Source organism: Pelodiscus sinensis, chromosome 5 (genome assembly GCF_049634645.1).
Source record: "Pelodiscus sinensis isolate JC-2024 chromosome 5, ASM4963464v1, whole genome shotgun sequence".
NCBI lineage: Eukaryota > Metazoa > Chordata > Testudines > Trionychidae > Pelodiscus > Pelodiscus sinensis.
In genome coordinates, this window is record NC_134715.1 from 7544211 (window position 1) to 7572013 (window position 27803).

General features: G+C 41.7%; 1 protein-coding gene across 1 annotated transcript; it reads right to left on the bottom strand.

Annotated features, from left to right (window-relative positions):
* Positions 1 to 8274: 8274 nt before the first annotated feature.
* DCK (deoxycytidine kinase) lies at positions 8275 to 27348 on the bottom strand. The gene is made up of 7 exons (XM_075929428.1): positions 27010 to 27348; positions 21137 to 21252; positions 16489 to 16682; positions 15442 to 15589; positions 12638 to 12753; positions 11575 to 11674; positions 8275 to 9473 (listed from the first exon to the last, which is right to left on the bottom strand). Exons 1-7 carry the CDS (start codon positions 27077 to 27079, stop codon positions 9447 to 9449), a joined length of 771 nt encoding a protein of 256 aa, XP_075785543.1. The 5' UTR covers positions 27080 to 27348; the 3' UTR covers positions 8275 to 9446.
* Positions 27349 to 27803: the final 455 nt, after the last annotated feature.

Consider the following 27803-nt stretch of genomic DNA (forward strand, 5'->3'; position numbering starts at 1 on the left):
CGCCCGCCTGCCCCCGCCCCCCCCCCCCAGACGTCCTCTTATCTTACTTTCAAGTCCATCTAAGTATCACTTATGCAGGGCCTGATTCTGTTCTTGCATCAGTGTAATTTGAAAGTCATGTCATTTAAGTCAATGAAGAGCTTGGCATAAGTCAGATAATAGATAACTGAACTGATTTAGTGTCTTCATCTCCATTTTTCCCTTCACATGCTTTTTCAAAAGCTTTAATTGATCTTACTAGCTCCCCTGAAAACCCATATTGCTCCTCTCCCCAAATCAGTCTAAAGATTGACTGATGTTTCTGTACCAATTGAATTGAACCCAGAACAGAAGCCTGAAACACAAGTACAATTCACGTTTTTGTTGTGGATTTTTTTTTCAAACCCTGCATTTTTCAATTATTCTTTAAGGAAAGATTTGGTTGAGGATGCTTTTTTTGCACATCGTCCTTACTGGGAGGTTGAGGAAAACACCATCATTTGGTCTTGCTGCAGCTCTAGTCTGGGTAGCAAAACAAACAAGCTCTTTTCAATTTTTGGCCAGCATCTTCTGTAATATTTCAAAGTACTGTATAGATACTAAATAATACTGTGAGGTAGGTGGTTCATTCTTCATAGCCCAATTTTACAGATATGCCAACAGAGGAAAAAAGTGACTTGTCCACAACCACACAATAAGAGTATGCAAGTGAAGGATGTGATTATAGCTCAGGTAGACCATACCCATATACGCTAACACACTAAAAAGAGGGCAAGGTTCTGTGTGTGGTCTACAAAGCATTTTGTTTACTGTTGCCCTAGTGCAGGGTTGCCAGATTCTGCTGGTTTCCGTCCACAGTTTCTTCCTACTAGTACTACTGAAATGTAAAGTAAGGGCACGCAAAGAAAGATGTGTGTTGATTGCACACAACGTTGATGGCAAGAGCCATGTGCTCCTTCTGCTTCCAATTAAACCCCTGCTACAGTTGTTGGCACACCCTGCACATTCCAGGTACGCAAGCAGAGTTAGCAAAACCACCCCATCCCAAGGGACTGTCTTGGTTACGATAATCTTACAGCCTACTGATATGGAGAGCCATTCAGGCAGCCCACTCACTAGCCTAGGTTGCCCATCGCTGCAATAAGCTGTGCACTTGTGCAACTGCTCAGGAGAAATTAAAATGCCCCTCATCTGATTAGTAGAATGTCCACCGCTAGGTTTAGTTTCTGTTGTGTTGTATATTTATACCTGCCTTGGTGCATATAAAAATATTATTTCGCACATGGATGGAAAAGATTAGAGGGAACGTTGTTCCCTACCTTCACATCTCTGATAGGAAATCCCAAACAGTTCAACAAATCACCAAACAGAACATTCCCTCTAATGCATCTGACGAAGTGGGTCTTTGCCCACGAAAGCTTATGCTCCTACACTTCAGTTAGTCTATAAGGTGCCACAGGACTCCTCGTCGCTTAAACAGAACAGAGTGCTACAAGCAGTAAAACGTATCACACTCTTATAGCACTTGCTTCTTGTGATCTGGCTAGCCCTGGAGATTATTCCCGTCTACCAAGGTAGGGATAAATTTTGTGCTCAAAATGGCGTTTGGTTCAAAGCAGACCAAGCTGTAATCCCAGTATAGTTAAGAGCCAACATCATGAGATAGATACATGGTTTGCACCTGTAGAGACCTTCTGCAGATGAGCCTGGGAGTGTGTTCACTGGCCAAGCACAAATACTCAACTGAGAGAATACATGAAACTATGCTGTTTGCTCACCTTGCACTGTGATCAACAGATGACATTACAGACTCATGGGGTATATCTACACTGTTGCTAGGTGGTGTCAATTCCAGGGTGGGTAGATAGGCTCATGCTACCTGAACTTGAGCTAGTGTGCAAAAACAACAGTGTGTACCTTGCAGCAGGAGCAGAAGCTCAGGATTGCCACTTGAGATAGCCACAGGATAGCCAAGCCTGCTCACCACCTAGGTCTTCTGAGTTCAAGTGATTAGCCTGAGCCACCACTTTTGCTGCAACAACCACATTACTATTTTCTGCTATGTACATTGGACAAACATCTCAGACACTTCGCCAAAGGATTAATGCCCACAAAACAGATATCAGACAAGATCACAAAGAGAAAACAGTTTCTTGCCACTTTAACCAGAAAGGAGACACTCTAAATGACTTAGCCACCTGCATTCTGCTACAAAGACCTTTTACATCTGCACTTGAAAGGGAATCCTCTGAACTGTCATTCATGTTAAAATTCGACACTTGCCAACAAGGACTTAACAAGTCTTTGAACTTTCTCACCCATTACCAAGACAGTTTCCCCAATTATCACCTGTAATACCATTAACTCACAAACATCCCACTCTCCCTACCTTTAATATCAGCAATTCACAGACACTTACCTTCCTTCCTCCCCCTTCCCACCCCCCCCCCGCATCCCCCTTCTGTTCTGCAATGTGATTTGTCCTTTTCATATTTGTTCATTTTTTTTAATTGTATCCTTTGGTATATATGGTTGTGACTACTTTCTTCCACTATTTGATCTGAGGAAGTGGGTCTGGCCCACGAAAGCTCATCTTCTAATAAACCATCTTGTTAGTCTTTAAAGTGCTACATTGTCCTGCATTTTGCTTCAACTACCCCAGACTAACACGGCTACATTTCTATCACTATTACTATTTTCAGTGCACTAGCTTGAGTTGGGCCACTGAACCTTTGTCTACCTGGGCTGAGAATTGCACTTTTGAGCTGTAGCATAAATAAAACCATAAAATTCTAACTGGGCTCTGAGAAAAAGTGAACAGGTCTGTTCTGATCTTAACAAGAACTACCTGGTCACAGTAGATTAGTGCTCTAGTTTCTGGAAGGTAGACTATTTGTCAGGCAATAACGGTGGCCAGAAAACTAGGATTATTTTGCAAGGCCTAGCATACCCGATACACTGTACCACACTAAACTCTACAGCAAAATTCAAATGGTTCAGCAACAAATGGGAATTGGAGAACAAGACATCTTCTCTGGGTACCCACAAAGCAACAAGCAGGCAGTTGGCAGCAAAGACAGCCAAGAAGGGATCTCTGCCTGGCTATGTTGGACCATCACAATACTTCATCTCAACGTTTAGATAGTAGTCTAGCTCATCCTCAGTGTGCGATTTATACCCATTTTGTGCACTCATTGAATGCCAAATTATAAGTAACAATTTTACGATTTCCACCCAACATGAAACTTAGTTTGTCACTGTGAGTTTGACGATGTTTCCACAGGACCCTTATTTATTTCAGGCCTGTATTTGGCCCACGGAGTGTACCATCAATTAACAGCATTCCTAATTGCTTACCTTTTGTCAACATACTGCCAGTATTAGTACTGCTTGTTGCCCACATTCAAGCTTAATGGTTCAGCACTAGAAGACCATTATCAGACACACTAGGATTAGTATTGTCTATGCATTAAAATCCAGCCCCACAGCAGAACTAGCTGGGAGTTACATAGATCTTCTGGTGTCAAAACCCACTAACTCAGCCTTTGATAGCTTCACATTTAATCCAACGGGGCTTTTTTTCTTTTTGTTGGTTCACAAAAAATTTCCCTCATTCAGTAGAGTATTTATTAATCAGTTAATGCCTTTGCTCTGGCACAGCAAGGAAGTGACCTCTTTCATTGCTATGCTTTCCAAAGCCAGTCTCAGCTGAAATGCTAATGCTCCACTAGCAGCCAGCTCAGCAAGTAAGAACTGAGAGTAGAATGACCTCCTGTGGAAATTTCTGCACATAACTGTACATTTCGTTTCAGCTTTTCACCAGCAAGAAACTCCAGGGCAATTTTTTCCCTAGATTTTTATCCCAGTATTGTAATTCCTAGTAGCTATTATTTTCTGAAAGGACGTGGTCATGGAAATAACAGTTTCAAGGGGACTCTTTAATGAATGAATCTGGATATAAATAGGGTTTAACTGATGGATTTTAATCTGATTTAAAACAAATAAGTAATCTCTGCTGCATTTGGACATTTGCCATTTCTATGCAGGCACCAAACTGCTGCATTTAAGAACCCAAAAGCACGGCTTTCTTTTTACCTCTTAAAATATTTAGCAAAACACTTTAGATCTACAAAACAATACCTAAACATTAACCAACTAATCCTCTCACCATTGCTATGAGGTAGATCAATATCAATATTTTAAAGATTAAAAAAAAAAAATGAGGCTCACAGAGACTTACACAAGGTCACATAGTGAGTCAGAAGCACAGCTGGGAAAAGAAGCCAGAAGTCCTGATTGCCAGCTGTGCTTTAACTACTTGACCATATTGTTTCTTCAAAGATCCTATTCATAATCTAGGCATGATTAGGAAAAGGTATATGGAGTAAGTCTGCATTTAACAACTGTAGTGTGCAGTTTTCTTCTGTTATTTTTAAAAGGCCTTAATTCTGTATGGAGGAAAAGAACAGAGCCAATTCATTCGTATGTAATCACTTTTTACATACAATTTATTATATCTGCTTAAACAAAGGGAGAATAAAGAAGAGTTATTCCATGTGCAATTTAAAAAAAGCAAACTCTATTCCCAAAGTGAATGTGCTGAATACAAGAAACTGCAATATACAATAGCTTAGTATTAATAAGAGAAGTCAAAACCCACATAATTAAAAATGTAACTATGGTGATCACCGTTAAAATAATGTAACATACATTTCTGAAATTATCTAAAATTATTTTGGACAGCAATTAAAATATTACCTATTAATATTGGAAACAGCACCCTACTTGAAAAAAGCAAACAAACAAATTCTATATGACAATTTTATTCTTAGGCCCTGTTGATGTATTAAATACTACATAAATCAACATCTCCATTCTGGGTCACTCTTTCAAGCAGTAGCTAAACAAACAAAACCATATAAAACACTCAAGAACTAACAGAAACCCTTGCAACAGTAGGTTCCATTTCAGAAGTTTCAAGTGATTCTAATCATGGCAAAGACGACAATATGGTGACCTATGAACCTACACTAAGTCCATGCCAGGAACAGGTTCAATAATGCAAAAGATTAATTTAAAAGTCAAACCATCAATAACTGACAAGCAGATCTTGATATAAATCTTACATTTTTTTAAAGCCATAACTGCCTAATTCCCATCGTTCCTTTTTGTCCTTCAGTATAATTTCATTGTGCAGTATGGTGCAACTGTTAGTTCCTTTCTGAGGTTTGTTTTGGAAGGAATGCATACCAGACTAGAGGAGCAAGCGTGAGCAACACTCAGAGTCAGTCAGGCTTTTACCCTCAGCTGTGACACTCAAGCTTAAAATTTACTTACAGTTTATTGGGGAAAAAATAAAACACTAGTTGATGAAGATGAAATTTTTAGAAACAGGAAACTAAAATTAGAGTCTGATATCTTACCTATTTTACCAAGTGCATTCAACTGCTCCCCATGAAATCAAGGAAGGTTATGAATAGTCAAAATATTTAATTATCAGTGTTCTTAGGTGGGTAAATATAATCTGAAAATCTTGGACTAGGGCTCCAGGACCAGCCTGCTTGAAATCCTTGAAAACACTAAAAGAAAAACACTTTCTGCAGTCTCTGAAAGCCAATATTTAATACACAGTCAATTTCCCCCCCCCACCTTTAAGCAGTCAAGGCTTTTTTCACTTACTTCCCCAATTCCATTAACACATGGCTGTGACAGACTGCTTTTTCCACCACGAAAGGGTATATTAATTCTATTGTTTAATATCTGTAACTAAAATTGACTCCATAGTCTCAACCAGAATCTACACCCTACTATACTATATAATTTACACTCACCTGAATACATGACCTCTGCCCTGAAAAGCATCACTTACATATACCTAATTTTTAAATATAAAAAAATCCAGCAGGGCTCCAATTGTCTAAGCTGACACCGAGGACTGAATGGAGACAGAGACTGAATCCTCCTTGCATTGAAGAGATTGTGCCTTAACTCTGACCTAGAGGGACCAACAGCACAGTGAAGGCAAATTTCATCTGCCGCTGTTCGTGCTACTTCTGTTCTATGTACTAATAAATTCAGCTTCCAGTGCTGTCCATAATTATTACCAAAGCCCTAAAACATTCTGTACATTCACAGCATTTAAAACTGTTCTTATAAGTTGCTAAAACTTTCTTTTTTGAATTCCTACATGGCTTGTGGTGATTTTGTATTTCATTCTGGAACTGGTTGCATACAATCTCACCCAGAATTCTGATATGTGATGTGTATGAAAAATATCAATTATAACTTGAACCTGTTCATGCCATGGAGAACGGGTATCAAAATAATTAAGTTCATGATTACACAAAAATATTAAATCTTGGCAGCTGAAACCTTGGTTAAAATAAATTACTAGTGTCTGGTGTAGATTTGGCAAGAAAATTTTCCCCATACCTGATGCAAGTTTGTTTAAATCTGAACTGAATCTTTTCCAAACTCTGACTCTGGCTTTAAATTAACTCAGTATCTGAAGCTAAGATCTTAGAATGTCTTTCCTTTTGCCTCTGCAGCCCTGGCCAAATCTGGAAAAAAATATATGGAATTAGTAATTCTATGGAGAAAAAGACCAGTCACTGCACTTTATGAAAATTGTCTTTGTGCCTCTATCAAAGCAGACACATTTTCCATTTGTGGGAAATCTGGACTCAGTAACACATTATTTAAAAAATATATTAGTGAATATATACTGTTCAAGAACTTGGCATATATTTACCTCAGTAAATGGCTGTAAGAATATTACATATTGTCAACCTATGCATAACGGCTACAGGATACTGAAAGCCAACAAATTTAGTAAGTGCAACAAAGTTCTTCTTTCTACACATTTGTGTGTTTCAGTCTAAAGTTAGATTTTTACAACATTAGTCTAGTCACACAGTATGAGAGTCTCTCAAAACTGACCGGAAATGTCAACACCACTCCAACAAAAATCCTCCGACATTAGAACATTTGGATTCAAAAGCCAACTGTATCCTCCATATATGTATTTGAGTTTGTGTGCCTGTCTGAGTCTGTCCGTCCGCTCATCTGCTTGTCTGTTCAAGAACTCCTCCTAAATAGAGTTAAACACCACAAAATTTGGTATGCAGCTTCCTCTTATCCTAACTTAAAGCAAGGTCAGAGTTTCCCTTGTGCCTGGAATGAGATTATTTTCCATAACACAGAAAGGCAGGGGGCTGATCAACAGAAGTTATACTACAGAGTGAACACGGAGTAGAGTGAACATGGGACAGTTGTATAGTAGTACCCCAGGGGGGCAGCCGCACCACTAAGACAGTGGCCAGCTAGGGCCAGGACTCCTCATGTTGCTGGCCACTGGCCTAGGTAAGTGGCACCTCTTCCCAAACATCTACTCTCCCCCCCCCCCCATATCCCTCAGCCACAGTACTAGACTGGGATGGAGCCCTGGCAGCTAGCAGACCTGCCACCCCAGAGGAGTCCACCACAGGCTGGGACTGTGCCACTCCTGCTCCTGCCCCAGAGATGGGGGAGCTGGCAACTGCATCAGTGTCGTCACTGCCACAGGCAGCCCTAGTACATGTCCTATACCTCCAAGACCCCTGCCCTGATCCTCCTGCACTGAGTTTACCCTACCCCTTGCCCTGACTCCTGCATCCCCACACCACAAGCCCCCTGCCCTGAATGATGCTGGGTAAGCCTGCTAGTATAGGTTAAGTCTGCTAGTCTAGTTTTATATAATTTCAGAAACATGCATGTCAGTCTGTCCTTTTGTTCAAGAACTCCTACTAAACAGTAAGAGCTAAGACCACCAAATTTGGTATGCAGCTACTTCCTGTCAGGCCAGGCTTGTGACAGGGTATTGAGACATGTAGAATTAGATTGTTTCGCATAAAATGAAAAGGGAGGGGTCTGGTAGGAGGGAGTTATACTGCAGAATGAACACGGGGCAGAAATAACCCCATTGGAGCAGCAGGGGGCAAAGGTGCAGAAAGGGACAGCTATTTATTGTACATTTCAGAGAGTTTATGTCTGCTTGTCTGTGTGTGTGTCTATCCACTTGCCAAGGGACATGCACTTCTCACCTGGCTGTGCCCACTGCAGTCGTAGCGGCTATGAACAAATGCTTCTCAACTGGCCCCAAGCTGCTGCATGGAAAAAGGGGTGGGGCTGCCCTCTCTTCACAGGGCAGCCTGCATACTGAGCCCCTCATCCCCATGCCCATCTTCATTGATTTAATGAAGAAAAACAAAAAACTGAGTTAAGGATCCAAGCAACACCACATAAATCTTCTAGTAATTACATCTTAAGAAAAAAATATTTAATGCAAAACATGACACAAAATACAATACATATTTTAAAACATATTTACTAAATGGTTGATGATGTTTACTGACTCTGAAAACAAAACAAAAAATCACCATTACTAACATCAGTGCATTAAAACAGTGGTTCCTCCACAAATTTCTCCCCTTTTGATTGCAGTTAACTAGACAAGAAATTAAAACAGAATGAGACTGCTAGGTAAGAACAATGCAACTCCCCTCACGACATTTAAAAGTCTATTCATATCACATTTAAAAACACAATTTAAAACCTAAAGACAGCTTACATAGCTTTACGGTCTCATTTCAGCATTCAACGAGGGGATGGTGACCTCTGCAGGAAGACTTACTGGCTACCAAAAAGAGATTCCTTAATTTCATATAGAAATGATCCAATATGAAAAGTTTAGAGCTGTATAAATTATTTTTTTAGGGAAAGTTATAAAACAAAAAAAGAACAAGTGCCAACAGATGGAAACTATTAAATACCCTACTTTACAAAATGGCAGACACAGAAGTTTGTTAAAGGATCATTGGGCTTTAACTATGTTTGGGTTTTGATCCAACTCATTCTGGGCAAAGTGCCACCAATCTACTGGAATTATTAAAACATGGTATTTTGTACTTTCATGTATAGGACTTTATGGTAAATTCATTCTCTCATCAGCAGAAAGAGTTTCCCCTTAATATCTTCTTTCCCTAACTGTGAAGAAACTGCTACATAAAGTACAACTTCCCTTGCAGACTCTCAAACTCCACTAAAAAAGTACAGACCAATTCTGATAAAAACCCCTACCTACATGGGAATTAAATAGATATAAGGGACAGAATAGGAAAGTGTTTTATGGGACCCTATTTCTGATCAAAAACAGCAATAGGAATTAAGGGCTCCAGGGACTCTTTGTAATGTTGAGTAACTTGTTAAAATCTTCTACGTAACACTGAACAGGCCCAATGGTTTATAAAAATCATCACACGTACATTTTGTAAGACAAATATTGCCAAGTATGTTATGTTCCACGCAACTTGTTAAAGCAATACTGAACTTCTCTTCTTCAGACACTTTATAAGAAAGCTGAATTCGAATCCAAATTCGGATCTCTTGGATGTTTGGAACAGTTTGTTTCCATTTGCTCTTCAAAAGGATTATAAAGTGCTCAAAAATTCCTTGACCTGAAAAAACAGCACATATTTTGAATCAAATGAAGTGTATTTAGAAACAGATCTAGGAGAACTGACTTTTCACCTTTCCATTGCCTTATACTGTACTACAAGGTATAATTATTGGGTGAAATAAACATCTCACAGCTAATCATGCAATTTTGTGGCCAGAGTTGCAAGCCAAATTTCCTCAAGTTTAGCAGGCGCAGAACTAGGGATTGTAAGCAATTAGTGACTTCACTAGTCGCTTTTCTCCCCTTGCTGCCTCTATCAGAGAGAGGCAGCAAGTAGGGGAAGCAAGAGCCGGTGCTGTGCGGAGCTGATTTTTGGCTCACACCTGGTCCCCCCTGCTGCACGTAAGCCTTTTAAATGTATTAAGAGCCCAGCAGCTCTTAATACATTTAAAAGGCAAAGCCACATCAGGGTTAGTTCACAGGACAGCGAGCTAACCCCACTGAGCTTCCCCCACTTATCAACTACTTGCTAGTCAATGGAAATTCCATTGATTAGTCTATTAGCTGATTAAATGCCATTTAACATCCCGATGCAGAACCAAAAGTAGCTTACACATTATACAGATATGGAATTCTCCTATGCTTTTAAAACAAGTGAAGTGTCCTAAAATGCAACAAAACTGTTTAAGATTACATCTAAAGTTGTTACAGAGGATGAGTGGTTTTAACAGGTATACAAGATCAGAAAATGTATATCCTTAATATATGAACACTAATGAGCTCTCTTGCAGCTATTTGAGAATCTTCTCTTCAGGATTAGAAATACAGTAGAGCCTCAGATTTATCAACACCAGAATTACAAATGACCAGTCAACCATATATTTCATTTGAACTGGAAGTACACAATCAAGTAGTAGCAGAGACATCCCACCCTTCCCAAAAAGCAGCAAATACAATACTATATTAAACATAGGCTACTTTTTAAAAAGGGGGAAGGGGCAACATTTTTCTTCTATAAAATTCCAAAGCTGTATTAAGTCAACATTTGGTTATAAACTTGACAGAACCATAATGTTTAGTTCAGATTTACAAACCTCCATTCTCGAGGTTTCATTAATCTGAGGTTCTATTATATACAAAAATAAATAAAAAATATCCCTAGCAAAAGCTTAGCACATTTTAACATGTATCCCCAATGGCTTAACTCTGTAGCGCCATATCAGTGCTATGCAGGAAATGGATTTCCCGCCCTGAACTGAAGAGGAAGCATATTCAACTCACTACAGCCAGGGTAGTGAGTGAATTTTAGGAGGCCTAATAATGTACCAAACTGACACCATCAGAAACTATGCAGGCTGTTTTAGCAGGTAAAATGAGAAACTAAGCCCTGGTCTACACTTTGCTGTGAATCGACACTAAAGCGATCAATCCACCAGCCGTCAATTATCGGGTCTGCTGTAGAAGTGATAAATCGATCAGAGAGCTCTTGCTGATACAGATACTTTACCAAGGCAAGAAGAGTATTGCTTTTCAGAGGTATTTTTGTCTGCTGCTTTTAATAAACTTTCTTGTAGTTGTGTATGACAAGAGTAGAATGACAGCAACATAAGATCAGTTTAATTGTTTAATGTTTAAGAAACATGCTTAATGTTTAAATGATGAAGTCTATCGTATTTTTAAATGCAGGGAGGAGACATTTTGCTTTGTAATTTTATTTTTAATTACAGTCTTTTAATGGGCTTGTATACTACCAGTGTCACAAATAAGAATCATGTGTTTTCCTTCTCCAAATGGTAAAGTCCACAGAGCCTACTGTCAATATGCTCTTTGGGTCAAAACTCAAACATATTAGTTACTGACTCAAAGTGGTGATAGCAGGGAATTGAATAGAGGAGTCCTTCATGTTGCTTAGAGGTGCATATATTTGTGCATGTATATGCACTCCCACACACGGGCAGTTACCAGTACGGTTCTCAAAATGTGCCTTTAAAAGTTTTAGGTTAAATATTGCACAGAAAAATTACGATGAGAGATGGTTCTGAAGTTACAGACTGACTGCTGTTACAAATTATATAGTTTTTTCCTTTAACATAAATGTGATCTTGTATTGAATGCATAAACTTTATATAGCAAAAAGTTGGTTTTTCTTTAAGTTTTACCTTTTCAATCATATCATCATACTTGTCTTTGTTGCCTTTGAAATCTTCATTAACATCCAGTGTTAAGATAGGTAGTTCTTCCAGGTATTCAAAATCCGTCCTATATAGAAACAGGAGTGTAGGAATAGAAAAAGGACAGAAATAATATTAATTGCACAGTAAAAATAAATTAAGTCTTCATCACAGGAATATTAATGAAAATCTCCCAGACTAGGAGAAATGCAGAACTTAACAAATCATAGCCTTCATTTTTAAATACAGAATCCTAGAGCTTGATTCCTTGGTTATGCTCCTAAATAAATAACCTGAGTTGTCCATGTGGAGAGTGACCGACCATCATCTTTAAGTGACTTCAATCATGTGCAGATGATATATCCCAGCTGAATGCTCTCAGATCCAACTGAGGTAAACAGGAGTTGAACCCAAAATTATGTTCAAAATAGGCATGTTAAATATCAGTTAACTGAATAGTCAATTAACCTCTGGCCCCGCTCCCAAGATGCCAAGCAGAACCTGGTCTGCTAGAGGAGCCAGTTTAAAAAACGGCTGCCCTTGCAGACTGCTGCCTGTTGCCCTGCGCTGCTGCCTCTGGTTGCCCAGAGGGTTGTCTGTGCTCCCAGTCCCAGCACGAGCTGGAACTGAGCCAGGCTGCATTCTTACATGGCTCCCAATGCACTTTAAACGCAGAGCCACAGCAGGGGTAGGTCCCCAAACCCAGCACAAACCGGGACTGAGCTGGGCTGCTGGCCAGAGCATTAAAAAGTTTGCTGGTGGGTGATGCATGTAGTCTATAGCATTAACTGATAAGCTTTTGCTTATCAGTTTATCAACTATGCTATTACATCCCTACTTCAAAACCCTGTGAGGAACCAAATAAGACATTTACAAATATTGTTATAAGAAACCCAAATGCATATGTTACTTGATGTTTTAAAAGCCACCAGGGCTTGAAGTTTCCAAGGACAAGTGAAGTCTTAATCAAAACCTTGTGAAAAAGAGAGAGACACTGACAAATGATTCCAGGAATACATTAGGCCCAAAAAAATGCAAACAAAAACCATACCGCAATGTTCTATGTTGAAGCCAGCTTTCATGTTTGTAGTGAAGCTTCTCCAGATATTCAACAGGAATTTCTTGTTCTTCATCTCTTCCACGCAAGTAAATCCTATTTAAGCATTTCTAAAAGCAGAAAGAGAAAAAGTGGACCAATTTACAACAATAGAATTAAAGATAAAAGTCTAATTTATTTTCAACACTCTTGAACTACCATTTAAACCAAATACCCTACACTCTTAACCTTTAAATTAGTGACTGAGTTTAGGAATACAGAAAGACTCCTCCAGATTTAGCTGATGGAGGCCAATGAGGAGGTGTTGGTTAACTGGCAAATCCAAAAGTTTCTCTTAGAGTGTGCAGGGGGTCAGACTAGATGATCATAATGGTCCCTTCTGACCTTAAAGTCTATGAGTCTATGAGTGTGTATCACAACCACATTTTGGATCACAACCACACTGTCCCCACTGAATGGAGTACAAAAAGTCAACAGCATAAACAACGTAAAGTATATTATATTTTTAAGTTCTTCTGATTTTAATAATCTAAAGCAGTGGTCTCCAATCTTTTTAAGCTCAAGATCACTTGTTAAAATTTAAGTCAATCCAGGATCTCAAACCCAAACGCCCTTATCCCACCTCCTTTTCCTGGAAATTAATATTAATGAACTAGGGCTGATGATAAAACGTGTCAAAATTATACTGAGAAAATTAAAAAATAATTCAACAGGAGCAGCTAACGGAGTTTTGTGAGGGAGTTCTTCAAGTGACGGAGGAGCGATTACAGGACCCTTGGAGTAAGCGGTTATCTGTACATGTGTTTAGGGAGTACTTGATGGTAGCCAGAAAGATACTGTGTGCTGAGCTTGTGTGTATTTGTTTGTTGGTCCACATGCTGAGCTATTTGTTTGAAGGACCATGCGCCGAGGCCAGAAGTTGGAAGCTGTGGGCTTCTTAACAAAGCTTTGAAACTTAACCTTATGTTTATTGGTAAAGCCTTAACCAAGGAGTGGGGCTATTAGGAAGGCCAAGGCTATAAAAAGTCCCCGGCTGAACCCGGGCTCCATGGCAGCTGCCCCTTTGAAATGCGAGGAGGCAGCATTTTAAAGGGGCAGCACACCCCACAGCTGATCCACCAATCAGCTGTGAGGCGGGCTGCCCCTTTAAAACACCACCTCTGAGTGATTCAAAGGGGCAGCCGTGGAGCCCAGGATCAGCTGGGGACTCCCCGGCTAATCCCGGGCTCCCTGCAGCACTTCTCCAGACCCCGGGCTCCAAGGCTGCCCCTTTGAATCATGCAGAGGTGGCATTTAAAAGGGACAGCCCACTGCACAGCTGGCTTGCCTTGGGGTTTCAAAGGCTGTGCGGCACTACCACTTTCAAGTACCTCTCCTCCCCTTTGCTGCCTCTCTCTCAAAAGTAATAGCAAAACGTTGCTTAAGTACATCAGAAGCAGGAAGACTGCAAAACAAACCAGTGGGGCCACTGGACAATCAAGATGCTAAAGGAGCACTCAAAAACGATAAAGTAATTGCAGAGAAACTAAATGAATTCTTTGCTTCGGTCTTCACGCCTGAGGATGTTACAGAGATTCCCAATCCTGAGTCATTCTTCTTAGGTGACAAATCTGAGGAATTGTCCCAGATTGAGGTGTAATTAGAGGAGGTTTTGGAACAAACTGATAAACTTAACAGTTACAAGTCACCGGGACCAGACGGCATTCACCCAAGAGTTCTGAAAGAACTCAAATGTGAAATTGCGGAACTATTAACTGTAGTTTGTAAACTATCTTTTAAATCAGCTTCTGTACCTAATGACTGGAAGATAGCTAATGTGACGCCAATACTTTAAAAGGGTTCTAGAGGTGATCCTGGCAATTACAGACCAGGAAGTCCAACATCAGTACTGGGCAAATTAGTTGAAACTATAGTTAAGAGTAGAATTGTCAGACACAGAGATGAACATAATTTGTTGGGGAAAGGTCAACACGATTTCTGTAAAGGGAAAATCATGCTTGGGCTCAACAAGCATGCAGACAAGAGGAATCCAGTGGATATAGTGTATTTCGATTTCCAGAAAGCCTTTGACAAGGTCCCTCACCAAAGGCTCTTAAGTAAAGTAACTTGTCATGGGATTAGAGGGAAGGTCCTCTCATGGATTGTAACTCATTTAAAAAAAAGATGACGATGATTACAGGAAACAAAGGATAAGAATAAATGGTCAGTTTTCAGAATGGGGAGAGGAAACTAGCGGTGTCCCCCAAGAGTCTATACTGGGACCAAACCTATTCAACCTATTTATAAACAATCTGGAGAAAGGGGTAAACAATAAGATGGCAAAATTTGCAGATGATACTCAACTGCTCAAGATAGTTAAAACCAAAGCAGAAAGTGAAGAGCTTCAAAAAGATCTCACCAAACTAAGGGATTGGGCAACAAAAATGGTAAATGAAATTTTGAAATTTAATGTTGATAAATGCAAAGTAATGCACATTGGAAAAATAATCCCAACTAAACATACAAAATTATAGGGACTAATTTAGCTATAACCACTCAAGAGAGAGATCTTGGAGTCACTGTGGATAGTTTAAAGATTCCAAAACAGACAGCTTGGGCTGAAGACGTGCTTGCAAACAAATGAGATTTCTCAAAAAACAAACGAACAGTAATTTAGAGATACCTTATACAGAGTATTAAGTGCAATGTGGCAAAAAAAGTTCTGAACTCATTTAAGCAAAGATTTATCGGTGAAGCTCACATTGGTCAATCTGATCGCACTCTCACTCTTGCTAAATTCATCAAGTTTTATTCCTCACCTCAGGAGTGGCTCTGAGATAAATAATTCCATCCAGTTGAAGGCTTTGACCAAACTGCTTATTCATCCATTCATGCCAATCTTGGTAAATAGTCCATTCAGTCTCATTCATGCAATCAGATTCATATAAATTCGATGCAAAAATATACCTAAAACCAAAAAGAATTATTGAACAATGAGGAAAAGTAAGTCATATTATTTAAGTAACCAGTTCAATATGCTTTGTATTATCTAGGGAAAATGGATGAGCTACTTATGTAGCCTGGCAGATATGTAGACTGAAAGAAACAAAACAAAACTTCAAAAGTGGCCATGAAGTTTTGCTAAAACTTAATAATTTGGCTCCACTGGCTCGAGTCATATGACCTTATGGTAATTAACCATTTGCTCCCTTTTTTAGATGGCTATACTCTTGTCACTCATGTGGTCCTTTACTCCGTGCTATTTCAGTTGCAATTTCCCACAGACAGTCATGCATAGCTGGAATCTTCAGTTTTCAGACATATGCTCTGCCATATTCACCACCTTCTGGAGACTGCCACAATCCACACAAACAATTTTGTGGCAGAGCATTTAAGCCAATACATGATTCTCCCACTGAAGCACCATGGTAGCTGGCTAAAACTGCAGATGTGGCGCTCAACAGTGAAGTTCAATCCCCTGCAGTCAGAGATTGAAAGGTAAGGAACTGAAAAACAAGCATACAGCAGCCCTCAAAATAAATAAAATAAAACAAAAAGGAACAAAGGTTTGTGAGAAAAGCAAATTTTCTATTTCTTTCTCCCTTCAGCCCTACCCTCCCTTTCTTAAGAAGACAGAAAACTACATATAGCTAATGGAATTCAGCTAACAGAACACAGTTATTGTTTGAGTTGGTAAAATATCCTCACTGTACAATATGGAGAGAAAGTGAACAATTCACTGATAATGTCAACTGACGAGAGCCAACCAGAAACCACTAACTCTGAAGTGTTTATAAAAGCTCATCTGTTTTCTAGTCATTACAAGGATTCTCCTACTCAGTCAAGTGTTCAGAAATAAAACATACCTGTCACTATACACAGATCGCTCGAAGAAGACCACAGGGTTCTCCATCTCTTTAATTTTCCCATTAAGGCAGTTGAGCTGAGCCCGGATTCTGCTCAAGCAGGCGTAGGTCTGGAAAGTGTATGCCCACCGGTCGGGTTTCTCATACATCATCTGAAGCACATTCCCCCCATTTTTCTGTGATGTCGTCAGCTCCTATTTTTAACAAAGTAAGTCGCCCAATGATTATAGGTTCCAGCTTAGTTAAATTACCTCTAAAATGTCCAGAATTGTTTACCATGACAAAATGGTACAGTTTCCTTTTCAGGCCTAGAATTGTTTCCACTTAATCTCCATTTATAAGCAAAAGTAACATCTGCACAATACCTTAATTTCTCTCTGATGCGCAGAGGTGTTGGAACATCAGAAAATGCATTCTGCACTTCTCTAAAAACCTCTGCTGCACTGAGGCAGTGTGTGAGAGCACAATATAACCTGTTTTTATTTTGGAAAATACAGTTATCAACTGTGTAGCATCTTACCTTTATTCATCTGTGAGGGGAAGATTTCACACTAGAGTTTGTACTAGGATTGTAAGTCATATCCACCTCATGCACATTGCAAGGCATGAGACACCAAAAGTCAATTGCCTCAACCTTTGAGTTAAAATTCAGAAACCAATTATGTGTTTTGTCCAAATAGAGTTCTGTTCTTATTTTCGTCTTCAAGACTGCGGTAGCTGTGTTACTTCCAGGAAACGAGACAAATAAGGTGGGTGAAATAATACCTTTAATTCAACTAGCTTCTGTTGTGGAAAGAAACAACCTCTCGTCTACAGAGAGCTTTCCCAACGAATTTGGTCCAATATAAGATATTACTTCATCTGCATTTTCTGTTACTATAAGATTTTTGGAACATCTTACTCATTTGACAATATATTCCATAGTTTGAAAGCATGGTAAATTATTTCTTTTGAACAAATATTCTCAGGGCATGTTAGCTTCCCATCTTCAACCTTTGTCAGTTTCAAGAACTACTTTGTCTACAGTAGCCTTTTTTCTTTGTTGCTACTACTGGTGGAGCTTCACAGGCTAATTTTCCGTTACCTCCAGTGAAATCCTAGTTGGCAACAATGATGGGGGGGGAGGGGGGTGGGAGCCTATAGATATGCCTGACTATGGACATTTTCAGACAAAAGTGTTTAAAATGCTTAGTGGTCTCAGAAATTTGTTACTATTTACAATCTTTTAAATAAAATGAAGACTGTCGATACTAGAGGCGAATTCTATGCATGCAAGCATACATTTTGCTCTTACACAGCAGAGTTAAATTTAAAATTCAGCTGGATTAGCACGTGCCATCTGTTATAGTTCATATGACAACAGCTGCAGACATGACATCTAAGCAGATGGCTATGTACACTCTAAACATGTCATACAAGGACAAGAATAGAATTCCTAAGACACAGAATTAGGTATCTTCCTCTCTTAGCTGAAGGAGTTATTTCATGATGACAATAAAATTAACAGCTGGAATGCCACTGCATGCAAATTCAGAAAACAGAAATGAACTGTGGGACTAAGTATGTTAAGGAAAGGATATCTGGCTAATCGTGTTGTCGATATAATTTTTATCGACTACACGAACAGTCAATAATGGAAGGTGCTATGCAGAGCCACAGCGGGGGTAGCTACGGGAGCCAGCACAAACCGAGATTGAGCAATCCCGGTTCATGCTGGCTTCAGGACCATTGCGACTCTGCATTTTAAATATATTAAGAGCCCAGCAGCAATTACTACATTTAAAATGCAGAGCTGCAGCATGGGTGGCCCCCAGAGCCTGCAGGCGGCTCCCAGAGTCTGCAGCTCTGCCTCCCCTGCCCATTCCGCTCCCTGAACCATGGAGATGGTGCTAGAGGGAAACTGGCTTATCAGGTAGTCGACTACTCGAGTAGTCGCTTATATCCCTATGTGGGACAAAAGCACTGCATATTTTACAGCTTTTCTAGTAAAGATGACCTGACATCCAAACACAAAGCCATTTGTACAAACGAACAGATGTGGCAGCAGAAAGACTCAATCCATAGTTTGACAAAGTTTCAGTGTTTGGGCTCCAAGGGAAAAAAGCAGGGTTTAGGGGCTTAAAGCACAGCACTTTGAATATAGAATATGAGGCTTTATTCTAGTCTCTGCTGTTATCTTAATATGTGACTTATGAAAAGGTTAAGTGACTTGCCAAGTCTCAGATCCCCTATGTGAAAAACAGATATACTACATCCCTATCTCATGTGGATGTGAATGTTTGTAGAACGCTTTGATATCCTTGGAAGGCAGGCATTATATAAACACAAAGTATTGTAGTGTGTGCTCTCAGTGCCTGTTATAGTTAAGGTCATAATACAGCTTCCATTAAAACCTTGTGTTTTTATAAACTTAAACAGATTTCCAAAACACATACATATTTTGGCCCAATACATTATGCTTATTATGTTCCTGAAGGCTCTATTTATGTGGAAATTTTGAACAAAATGCCTTAGCTGTTTGAGTAATAGGATGGAGCAGGAGGGCAGGGGGAAAACACATTTTTGGCATATAACTAAAGATAAATTTTGTCTGGTCATAATCCTATGGGGAGGAATGGGGAGAAATGTACAGGCAGAGTGAAAAGGAATGCCTTTGTTTTGTTTATTTTTTTTTTTTAAAGTAGCTTTGATTTAACAAATATAACTGAAAATGGTCTTCATAATGTGAAGAAAACAGGAAAAAAAACTTACTAATGATAATAATTACTATTTTGCATTTCTATAATGGCTTACCTCTAAGGACTTTTACAAAATGAGAACACCAATAATTTGCATACACACATAGAAACTGAGGAGTAGAACCGTACCCAAGTTCACACAACAGGTTGGGAACAGAAGTCAGACGTGATTCCCATGCCTGTATTACAACTACTAGATTACATTGTTCCCATCTGTCTTAAGGTGAGCATATAAACATACTTAATGTGCATGTATGTTCACTTGTTATTTCGATTATCATTGACAAATGTGTGTCATGGATAGTCTAGGCATACTCAATTCTGCCTCAACACAGGAGGATGGAATAGTGACTTCCTGAGATTCCTTCCAGGCTATATTTCTGTTGTAAAAGAAAAATATCTGCTTCTGTTACACAATATTCACTTTTCCTTTTAATAAAACTATAGCGAGATTGTTGGCATTTCAGTTGTAAATTTCTCAGTGAAAAATGCTACGTCAAAGCTGAACTGCACAGAGTAATTGTATTATAAGCAACTTGCTTTTTAGCTACAATTAAGTAATGCCACTTAAGTGATGTGAATGGTTAACCAGCAAGCATCACCCTTACCAGGTGATGCTTACCGCTTACGGTTAAGCTGTAGAGGTTTGAGCAGGCCCCCCCACCTAGCGCAAGGAGGGGGTGGCTGCAGTCCAGTGGGACTGACTACAGGCAGAGGGAGCTCCAGCCTGGCCAGAGCAGCCCCTACCCACTACTGTTTAACCAGTTAACTGGTCGAACATAATGTTTAACCAATATACTGATTAAACAGGATTTTACATCCCTAGATACTACACCAGGGCTACTCAACTTTGGAAGCCCCGGGGGCAGGCCACAGTGATATTCTCAGCACCTGCCAAGGGCCACAACTTAAGTATGGTTGCATGTACATGCAAACATATATGCAAATAGCTTCTGTCACACTGATGAGCATGAATACAAAGCACTTCCCACAATGCCCCGGTGCTCCCAGCACCTCCTTCCTGGGGGCTAGAAACGCAGAAGCAGAAGCAGTCCAGTACTAGGGAGGGATAGGGCCACTGCGTGGCAGCCCAGCTCCCCCCAGCCACCAGGGAGGGAAAGGGCCTCTGCATGGCAGCTTGGCTTTTCCCAGCTGCTGGGGAGGGTCATGCTGGGGCTGCAGCCCAGCACCCCCAGCTCTCCATATGGCCCAGAAAGATAGAGCTGGGAGTGGGGATGGCCTCAGGCAAAAGGGGCAGGACCTCGGGTGGAAGGGGTAGAGCTGGGTCTTGCCTTCCCCAGCTGGGCTTTCACCATGGGGTCATAGATCTAGAATTAGAACGTAAAAAACAACATCAGGATAGATAAATAGTTTAGTCAATAGTTCACGTTCTATTGCCAAAGGTTTCAGAAGATTTCACAGAAATAGCTCAGATTTGGTAACATATCTTTTCAATACTACTCCCTTGCCACAAATATTAGGTGCATTAAGTGGGAGAGATTATGAAAGCAAGGAATGACATTTTTCTGTTATTTGTGCTAATAAGGTATAAATTATGTTTACTCTGCAACGTACTTATAAATCTAGACAACCAGAAGGATCACTCCACTCCCCATACCTACTCTGTTTTAAACATGCATAAGTGTAAACACACATTCCATCTGAGCATCACAGGACTGCTTAATAAGGGTCAAAACCTACACAGGTGAAGGAAAGTCAAAGGAATATAGTGAAATTTGATGAAATTGTTACTATTACACATATACACACACACACAGATGGTATTTTTATTACTGTTTTGTTAGATTAGTAGAGGCCTTAATCCGCCAAGAAGCAGTTTCTCCTGGCTCAATAATGTGCAAATAATATGAAATACTCATCTCAGTCAAAGTCAAAGGCTATCATCGTACCTCATAATCCTCTTGGCAGCTCTGAACATTGCACCATCTTTCTACGGGCTCAGGAACAACTTCCCATTCTTCGCTAGCTTGTTTCAGAATATTCACAAACGTTGATTTTCCTGCAGCTGTTAGAAAAGATCACAATGTGTGTTTCAGAAAGTAATGAATACTATTAATTGTTAGCTACTAGAAGTCTATTTTTCTGATTCTATACAACCTCCACTTCCCATACAGCACTGGAAGGATCTCACCAGCAGTGTTACCTATAAGCTGTGTGCTTGTGCAGCCACTCAGGAGAGGTTCAAATGCCACCTATCTGGCAGCAAAGCGCTCACAGCTAGTTTTTTGTTACTACTGGTGGTGCACATTAGCACATGCTTTGGTGCACAACATTTATTCTGCACAAGGATGGAAAATATCCACAAATGGATAGAAGAGATAAGAGGGAACATTGCTCCCCAGTAGGGATGTAAAGTACCGTTTAATTACTCAACTGGTTAAATATTAAGTTTATCCAGTTAACTGTTTACACAGGGGTGGACAGGAAGTGTTGCCCCACCCTGCAGGCCTGGTGGCTCCCATCTCACAGCAAGCTGGGAGTCAGCTGCCTTGTATGGGGGCAGAGGGGAGGGAAGGGGAGAGGGTATGGATTAAGGCTGCTACAGCTTGCGACTGCTTCCAGACCCTCCTCACTCCCGCATGAGGCTGCCACCTCCCAGCTCGCACAGGCTGGAACAACCTTCCACCCACAGTGGGCCATGGGCTGCTCCCAGGTAATGGCTAACTATTACCTGATGAGCATCACCCTTTACCTGGTAATCATTCACATTTCTACTCCCCAATATGTTCTCTTCCTGCAATATTACAGCATCAATTAGGTGTGGGGAAAAAAGAACACCATGATGGATATCCAACAAATCTTTTTTCCCCTTTCTCTGTAACAACCAAAGTCTATAATATTTTTGGTAAATTCTAATTTACCAAAAAATAAACTGACCCTCACCTTGTATGCAGACTATATTCTACAGCAGAGTAGCAGAAGCATGCTAGGACATATTAAAGAGGGAAGCTAATGATTGTGGAGTAGTCAATTAGGAGAAAAATAATGGGAAAAAGTGGAATTTAAATACATTGTTATATTAATCACCTGAAATTAAATGCAATACTTTATGCCACACAATTACTATTAACTTTAATTATTCTGGAAAAATCCACACTTGCTAAGCATAGACAATAGTTTAAAAAAAAAAAGTCAAAAAATAATCTGTGTCATTTTTCTATAAAGCTTTAAAAATCTCTTGCTATTGTTCAAACTTCTGCCCACCTAACACATATGCACAGATAATTAAAGAATGGATGAACATTAAAATTTAGTACACGAATGATCCTCACTAAGCAAGACTAAAAAAGCTGCACATTGAGTTATTAATGAATTAAAACTGGCAACTGTGCACACACTGTAGAAAATTTGAAGTCTATGTACTTATATTTATGAATTAAATGCTAAGCAAGTTTTTCTAAGTGCCAATGTAATGTAAGCTATGAGCAGTTTTTAATCTTATACAAACTTTAAACTTCTCTTTTTTCTGATTTATTTAAATTGTATAACACTAACTTTATACTTTTTTGTGCATTTGTCAGAGTGACAGTGTTTTTTATCAATATACCCTGGTGCCTTAAGATGCTTGAATCTTGTTTTCACTAAGGCAAAAATGCAAAGCAAAGGCTCCCTCTAGAGTTTACTTCCAGAAGCTAATATGGGTTAAGAAACTACAACAGAAGAGTTTTCATTATTTTATCATGGGTTAAAATACTCTTTTCCCTAGTAAAGACAATCCTAGTCCATGCTAGTATTCTAGGTCAAATGACATTTATGCACCACTGACGCAACCTACTTCATCTTCTGGTGAGGCTACATCTGGAGTAGTGTGTCCCGTTCTGGACCCCCCGCTATAGAAAGGATGTGGATGCATTGGAGAGGGTCCAGCAGAGGGCAAGCAAAATGATTAGAGGGCTGGAGCACATGACCTATGAGGAAAGGCTGAGGGATTTGGGTTTGTTTAGTCTGCAGAAGAGAAGAGTGAGGGGGGATTTGATAGCAGCCTTCAATTTCCTGAAAGGAGGTTCCAAAGAGGATGGAGAAAGACTGTTCACAGTAGTAAGAGATAGTAGAACAAGGCGCAATGGGCTCAAGTTACAATGGGGGAGGTCTAGGTTGGATATTAGGAAAAACTATTTCACTAGGAGGGCAGTGAAGTACTGGAATGGGTTACCTAGGGAGGTGGTAGAATCTCCATCCCTAGAGATTTTTAAGTATCGGCTTGACAAAGCCCTGGCTGGGTTGATTTAGTTGGCATTGGTCCTGCTTTCAGCAGGGGGCTGAACTTGATGACCTCCTGATGTTTCTTCCAGCTCTATGATTCTTCTTTAGTTACTTTTTAAAAAGTAAAATTTAATTTCTTGGTATATCACCTAATTTTTCTTCTAACATATCTTTAGACAAGAAAGCATTGAATTAAGAAATGTAAAGGCAACTAGTGATCTCCCCAGTAAAGTTACAAAGGCACCATCATTGTGTTATTTGCCCCCTCACAGTTACAAAACCAAGGGTTTAGTCTGCCACAAATCAAGAGAATGAAGTGTTAAAAAAAGTATATTAAAATGAGAAAAAATAAGGCTAATAAGAACTAGCAGAGCAATAAATCAGTGAAATATTAGGAACTAGGCATGTAAGCGAGTTGTCGAGTAGACTACTCAGCTACTTGCATCCTCCCCCTCCTCTCTCCACCTTACCGCTCTCTGCTGGTACCCCCCTGCGGACAGGGCAACTGGACCTGGCATGAGCTGGGACTGAGCACCTTCCCTATCAACTAATCATGTAGTTGATACTAATGAGTATTGACTACACAATTAGCCAATTTCCCACCTTTCAATATTATTACTAGAAGCCATGGGAAATGACAACCTCAATTTCTACTAAAGATGTAACAGTGTAGTCAACTGATTAAATGATAAGCGAAAGCTTATCGGTTAATGCTATAGATTACACGCATTTCCCTCCCCTCCTCACCAGTAATTTTTTAGCAGGCTGTCTAGCAGCTCACCTCAGTCCCAATTTGTGATGGATCCGGGATCTACCCCTGCTGCAGCTCTGTATTTACAATGTATTAGGAGCTAGGTGGACAGGCAGCCTGGCTCAGTTCCAGGCTGCAACAGATCCAGGAGCTTACAACACTTCCTCGCCCCGGACAGGGGCTGATACACAGGAAGCAGCATGGGGTGGCATCAGAGACAGCAGTGCTGTGGGGGGGAAAATCACCTTAACCCTAACCCACAAGGGGAGATTGTTTTTAAACTGGATTCCCTCCCGGACCAACTCCCGCCTGGCACCCCGCGCTGCTGCCTCTGATACAATAGAATAGTCAACTAATCGATAAGAATTCATGAGGTTAATTGACTATTCAATTAACTGGTATTTAACATCCCTAATTCCTCTTAGAGATTTAAAAGGCTAACTGGTTACCTGGGTAAGCAGTAGCCTTATCTACATGCTGACCCAGTAACTGCTTAATTGGCAGCCCAGCCTGAGTGGTGCAGGAGGAGGAATTGCTTATCCATGGCAGGTTGATGGGCAGGAGCTCAACAGTGGAAGCCCCTGCTGGAGAAGCCTAGGCTGCAGGATCCCAGCTCTCTGTGGTAAATTGGTTAAACTTATTGTTTAACAGGTTAACTTTTTAAACAGGTATTTACATCCTTAATTCCTATATGCAGCTCTGAGGTCAAAAAGCTCATCTCGTCACTGAGTAACCAGAGGCACACCCCAGCCTTCAGATCAAGTTAAACTCGTTTCTTTTCATTAGCATACAGTTCAGTCCGTGGAAAATACTGACGCACAAAAAGGGTAAGGAAACATTGGAAAGGGAGATAGCAATGATCATTATTTATCAGGATTAAAAAGAAACTAAAGGGATTTGATCTACTCACATCTTCCATAAACACATCTGATGCCCCATCTCAATAAAACACAAATCTGGCAAGAATACAGGTTGAATCTCTCTAGTCCATCACTCTCTGGTCAAGCAACATCTGTGGTCCACCATGTTTTTGGTTAGCCAGATGTCCACTTATGTGTGTGACCAAGTTTCCCCAGTCTTATAAAGTTTGTTTACAACCACCAAACCCGGCTCTCAGTGTTTTGTGCTGTTATTTAACTCTAATTTACCCCTAAATGTCTTCTGAGAGCCCACTAATTAGTGGAAGGGTTGGTAATATTGCTTAACATTACTGACCTCCCTGGTCTGGCAAATTCACTGGTCTGGCACCCGTCATATCGAGGGCACCGAACTAGAGAGGTTCAACCTGTACTACAATAAGAAATAAATCTGTTCATAGAATAATAGAGCTGGAAAAGACCTCAGAAGGTCATCAAGTCCAGCCCCCTGCTCTAGACAGGACCAATCCCAACTAAATCAACCCGGCCAGGGCTTTGTCAAGCCGAGACTTAAGCACCTTTAGGGATGGAGACTCCACTACTTCCCTAGGTAACCCATTCCACTGCTTCACTACCCTCCCAGGGAAATACTTTTTCCTAATATACAACCTGGACCTCTCCCACCATAACTTGAGACCATTGCTCCTTGTTCTGCCATCCGTTACTACTGAGAACAGCCTCTCTCCATCCTCTTTGGAACCTCCCTTCAGGAAGTTGAAGGCTGCTATCAAATCCCCCCTCACTCTTCGCTTCTGCAGACTAAACAGACCCAACTCCCTCAGCCTCTCCTCACAGGTCATATGCTCCAGCCCTCTAATCATTTCGGTTGCCCTCCGCTGGACCCTCTCCAATGCGTCCACATCCTTTTTGCAGTGGGGGGCCCAGAACTGGACACAATACTCCAGATGTGGCCTCACCTGAGCCGAATAAAGGGGAATAATGACATCTCTGGATCTGCTGGCAATGCTCCTCTTAATGCAACCTAATATGCCATTAGCCTTCTTGGCTACAAGGGCACACTGTTGACTCAAATCCAGCTTCTCATCCACTGTAACCCACAGGTCCTTTTCTGCAGAACTGCTACTTAGCCAGTCGGTCCCCAGCCTGTAACAATGCTTGGGATTCTTCCGTCCCAAGTGCAGGACTTTGCACCTGTCCTTGTTGAACCTCATCAGATTTCTTGTGGCCCAATCAAACCAGGCACTTCGGTACAGCAAAAGGCCCCGTTTTCAATGCGGCAATCCAGCACTGGTACCATGATTAGCAGCAACTCTTTCAGATTACAGCCTGCTTGTTAGCTGGTAATGACGCTTCCTAACCCCAGGGCTTACCGAAGCAGGGAAACTGACGAGGCCGGGAGGAGCGCTCTGCAACCGGCTCTGCAGCGTGTCTCTTTCACCCGCACAAGTTGGGCCAATTAAAATATCCCCCCGCCCCCTCCTGTCCCTCTAAAAACCCCGGCACCGACAGTGCGACGCCACCGCAAAGGAGCTAGCGCGCCCCTCCCCCAATCCAGAACAGAGCGTTTACACGGGGAGCGGGTCCCGCCTTGGCCCCCACCGCAGCGCGGGGCTGTCCCGGGGGCGAAGCGAGCGTACACGGAGGCCGCTTGGCTCACGCCCGGGCGAAGAACCCGCGGCAGCCTCCCGCCCGTACCGACCGACCCGGCGCGGTTGGCGCCAGCGAGCGGAGCGGGAAGCGGCTGCCAAGGGGGCGGCCGGAAGCCGCGTCACCGGGAGAACCACCCCGCCGGTAACCGCACCCGGCTTCGCTCCCGGGCGGCAGGGGAGCCCCGGGATGGGCCAGGGCCCGGCGCTTCCCGCCAAGCCTCAGGGGAGGGCAGCGCAGGCCCCCGGCGGGGAGAGGGGGGGGGGAAGTGGCGGGGCCTCACCGATGTTGCCCTCTATGGCGATTTTCTTGATGCTGCCGTGGGCCCGGCCGCGCTTGGGCGGGGTAGCCATGTAGACGCTGCCGTTGCAATTACCGTTGCAGTTACCGTTGCACGCGCGAGCCGGGCGCCCCAGTGGTGCGTTCTGGGCGGACACACGCGCGCGCTTGCTTCGCTTGCTGCCGCGTTCGAATTTGGCGCGCGGGGCTCGGGGGAGGCGACATCGAGTGCGGTGACGTCACCAGCGCGCCTCTTCGCTCCTCCCTCTTCTCCCTGCGGGGACAATGCCGCGGGGGAACGTACGGATGGCCGTGAGGGCCAACAACTGTCAGCGAGTGGGGAAGAAGAAAAAAAAAACCAAACAAAGCAAAACCAATCGATTCCGAGCGAGTGAGGGAAGGCAGCGGCTGAGCGCCGAGCGCGTCGCTGGGGCAGCCTGGGCGCTCCAGGGGCAGGGTGGCCCACGCTAATGGAAAGCTGCAAGTGCAGCATTTCCACTGCATGGCCGCCACCCTCCCCGCAGAGACCACGTGTATCGATTCAATACAAGCTCTTGGTTGCCTGCTCATTTAGGCCCATCTGTCACTAGCAGAGGTTGGGCCAATGACAATATGTCCTCCTCCACCTTGTTGCTCTCAAATCCTGGAGCAGGGATGCTGGAGAGCGTGTAATCAAATAGTCCTGTGACCGCATCACATTTTAACAGCTCCATGACTATTGGATAGTTCCCAGGGGCGGTGCAGCAGCCAGCGCACTCCCAGCCCCACTCCTAGGGAGGCCCGAGGGTTCCCAGGTGG

What these genes read in the sequence shown, in the direction of transcription:
- DCK (XM_075929428.1), bottom strand. Translation starts at nt 27,079, where the DNA reads ATGGCTACCCCGCCCAAGCGCGGCCGGGCCCACGGCAGCATCAAGAAA. An exon ending in CGCCATAGAGGGCAACATCG is followed by an intron (nt 21,253 to 27,009) that starts GTGAGGCCCCGC and finishes CTTTTCTAACAG; the next exon opens with CTGCAGGAAAATCAACGTTT. An exon ending in ATGATGATATGATTGAAAAG is followed by an intron (nt 9,474 to 11,574) that starts GTAAAACTTAAA and finishes CTGTTTTTTCAG; the next exon opens with GTCAAGGAATTTTTGAGCAC.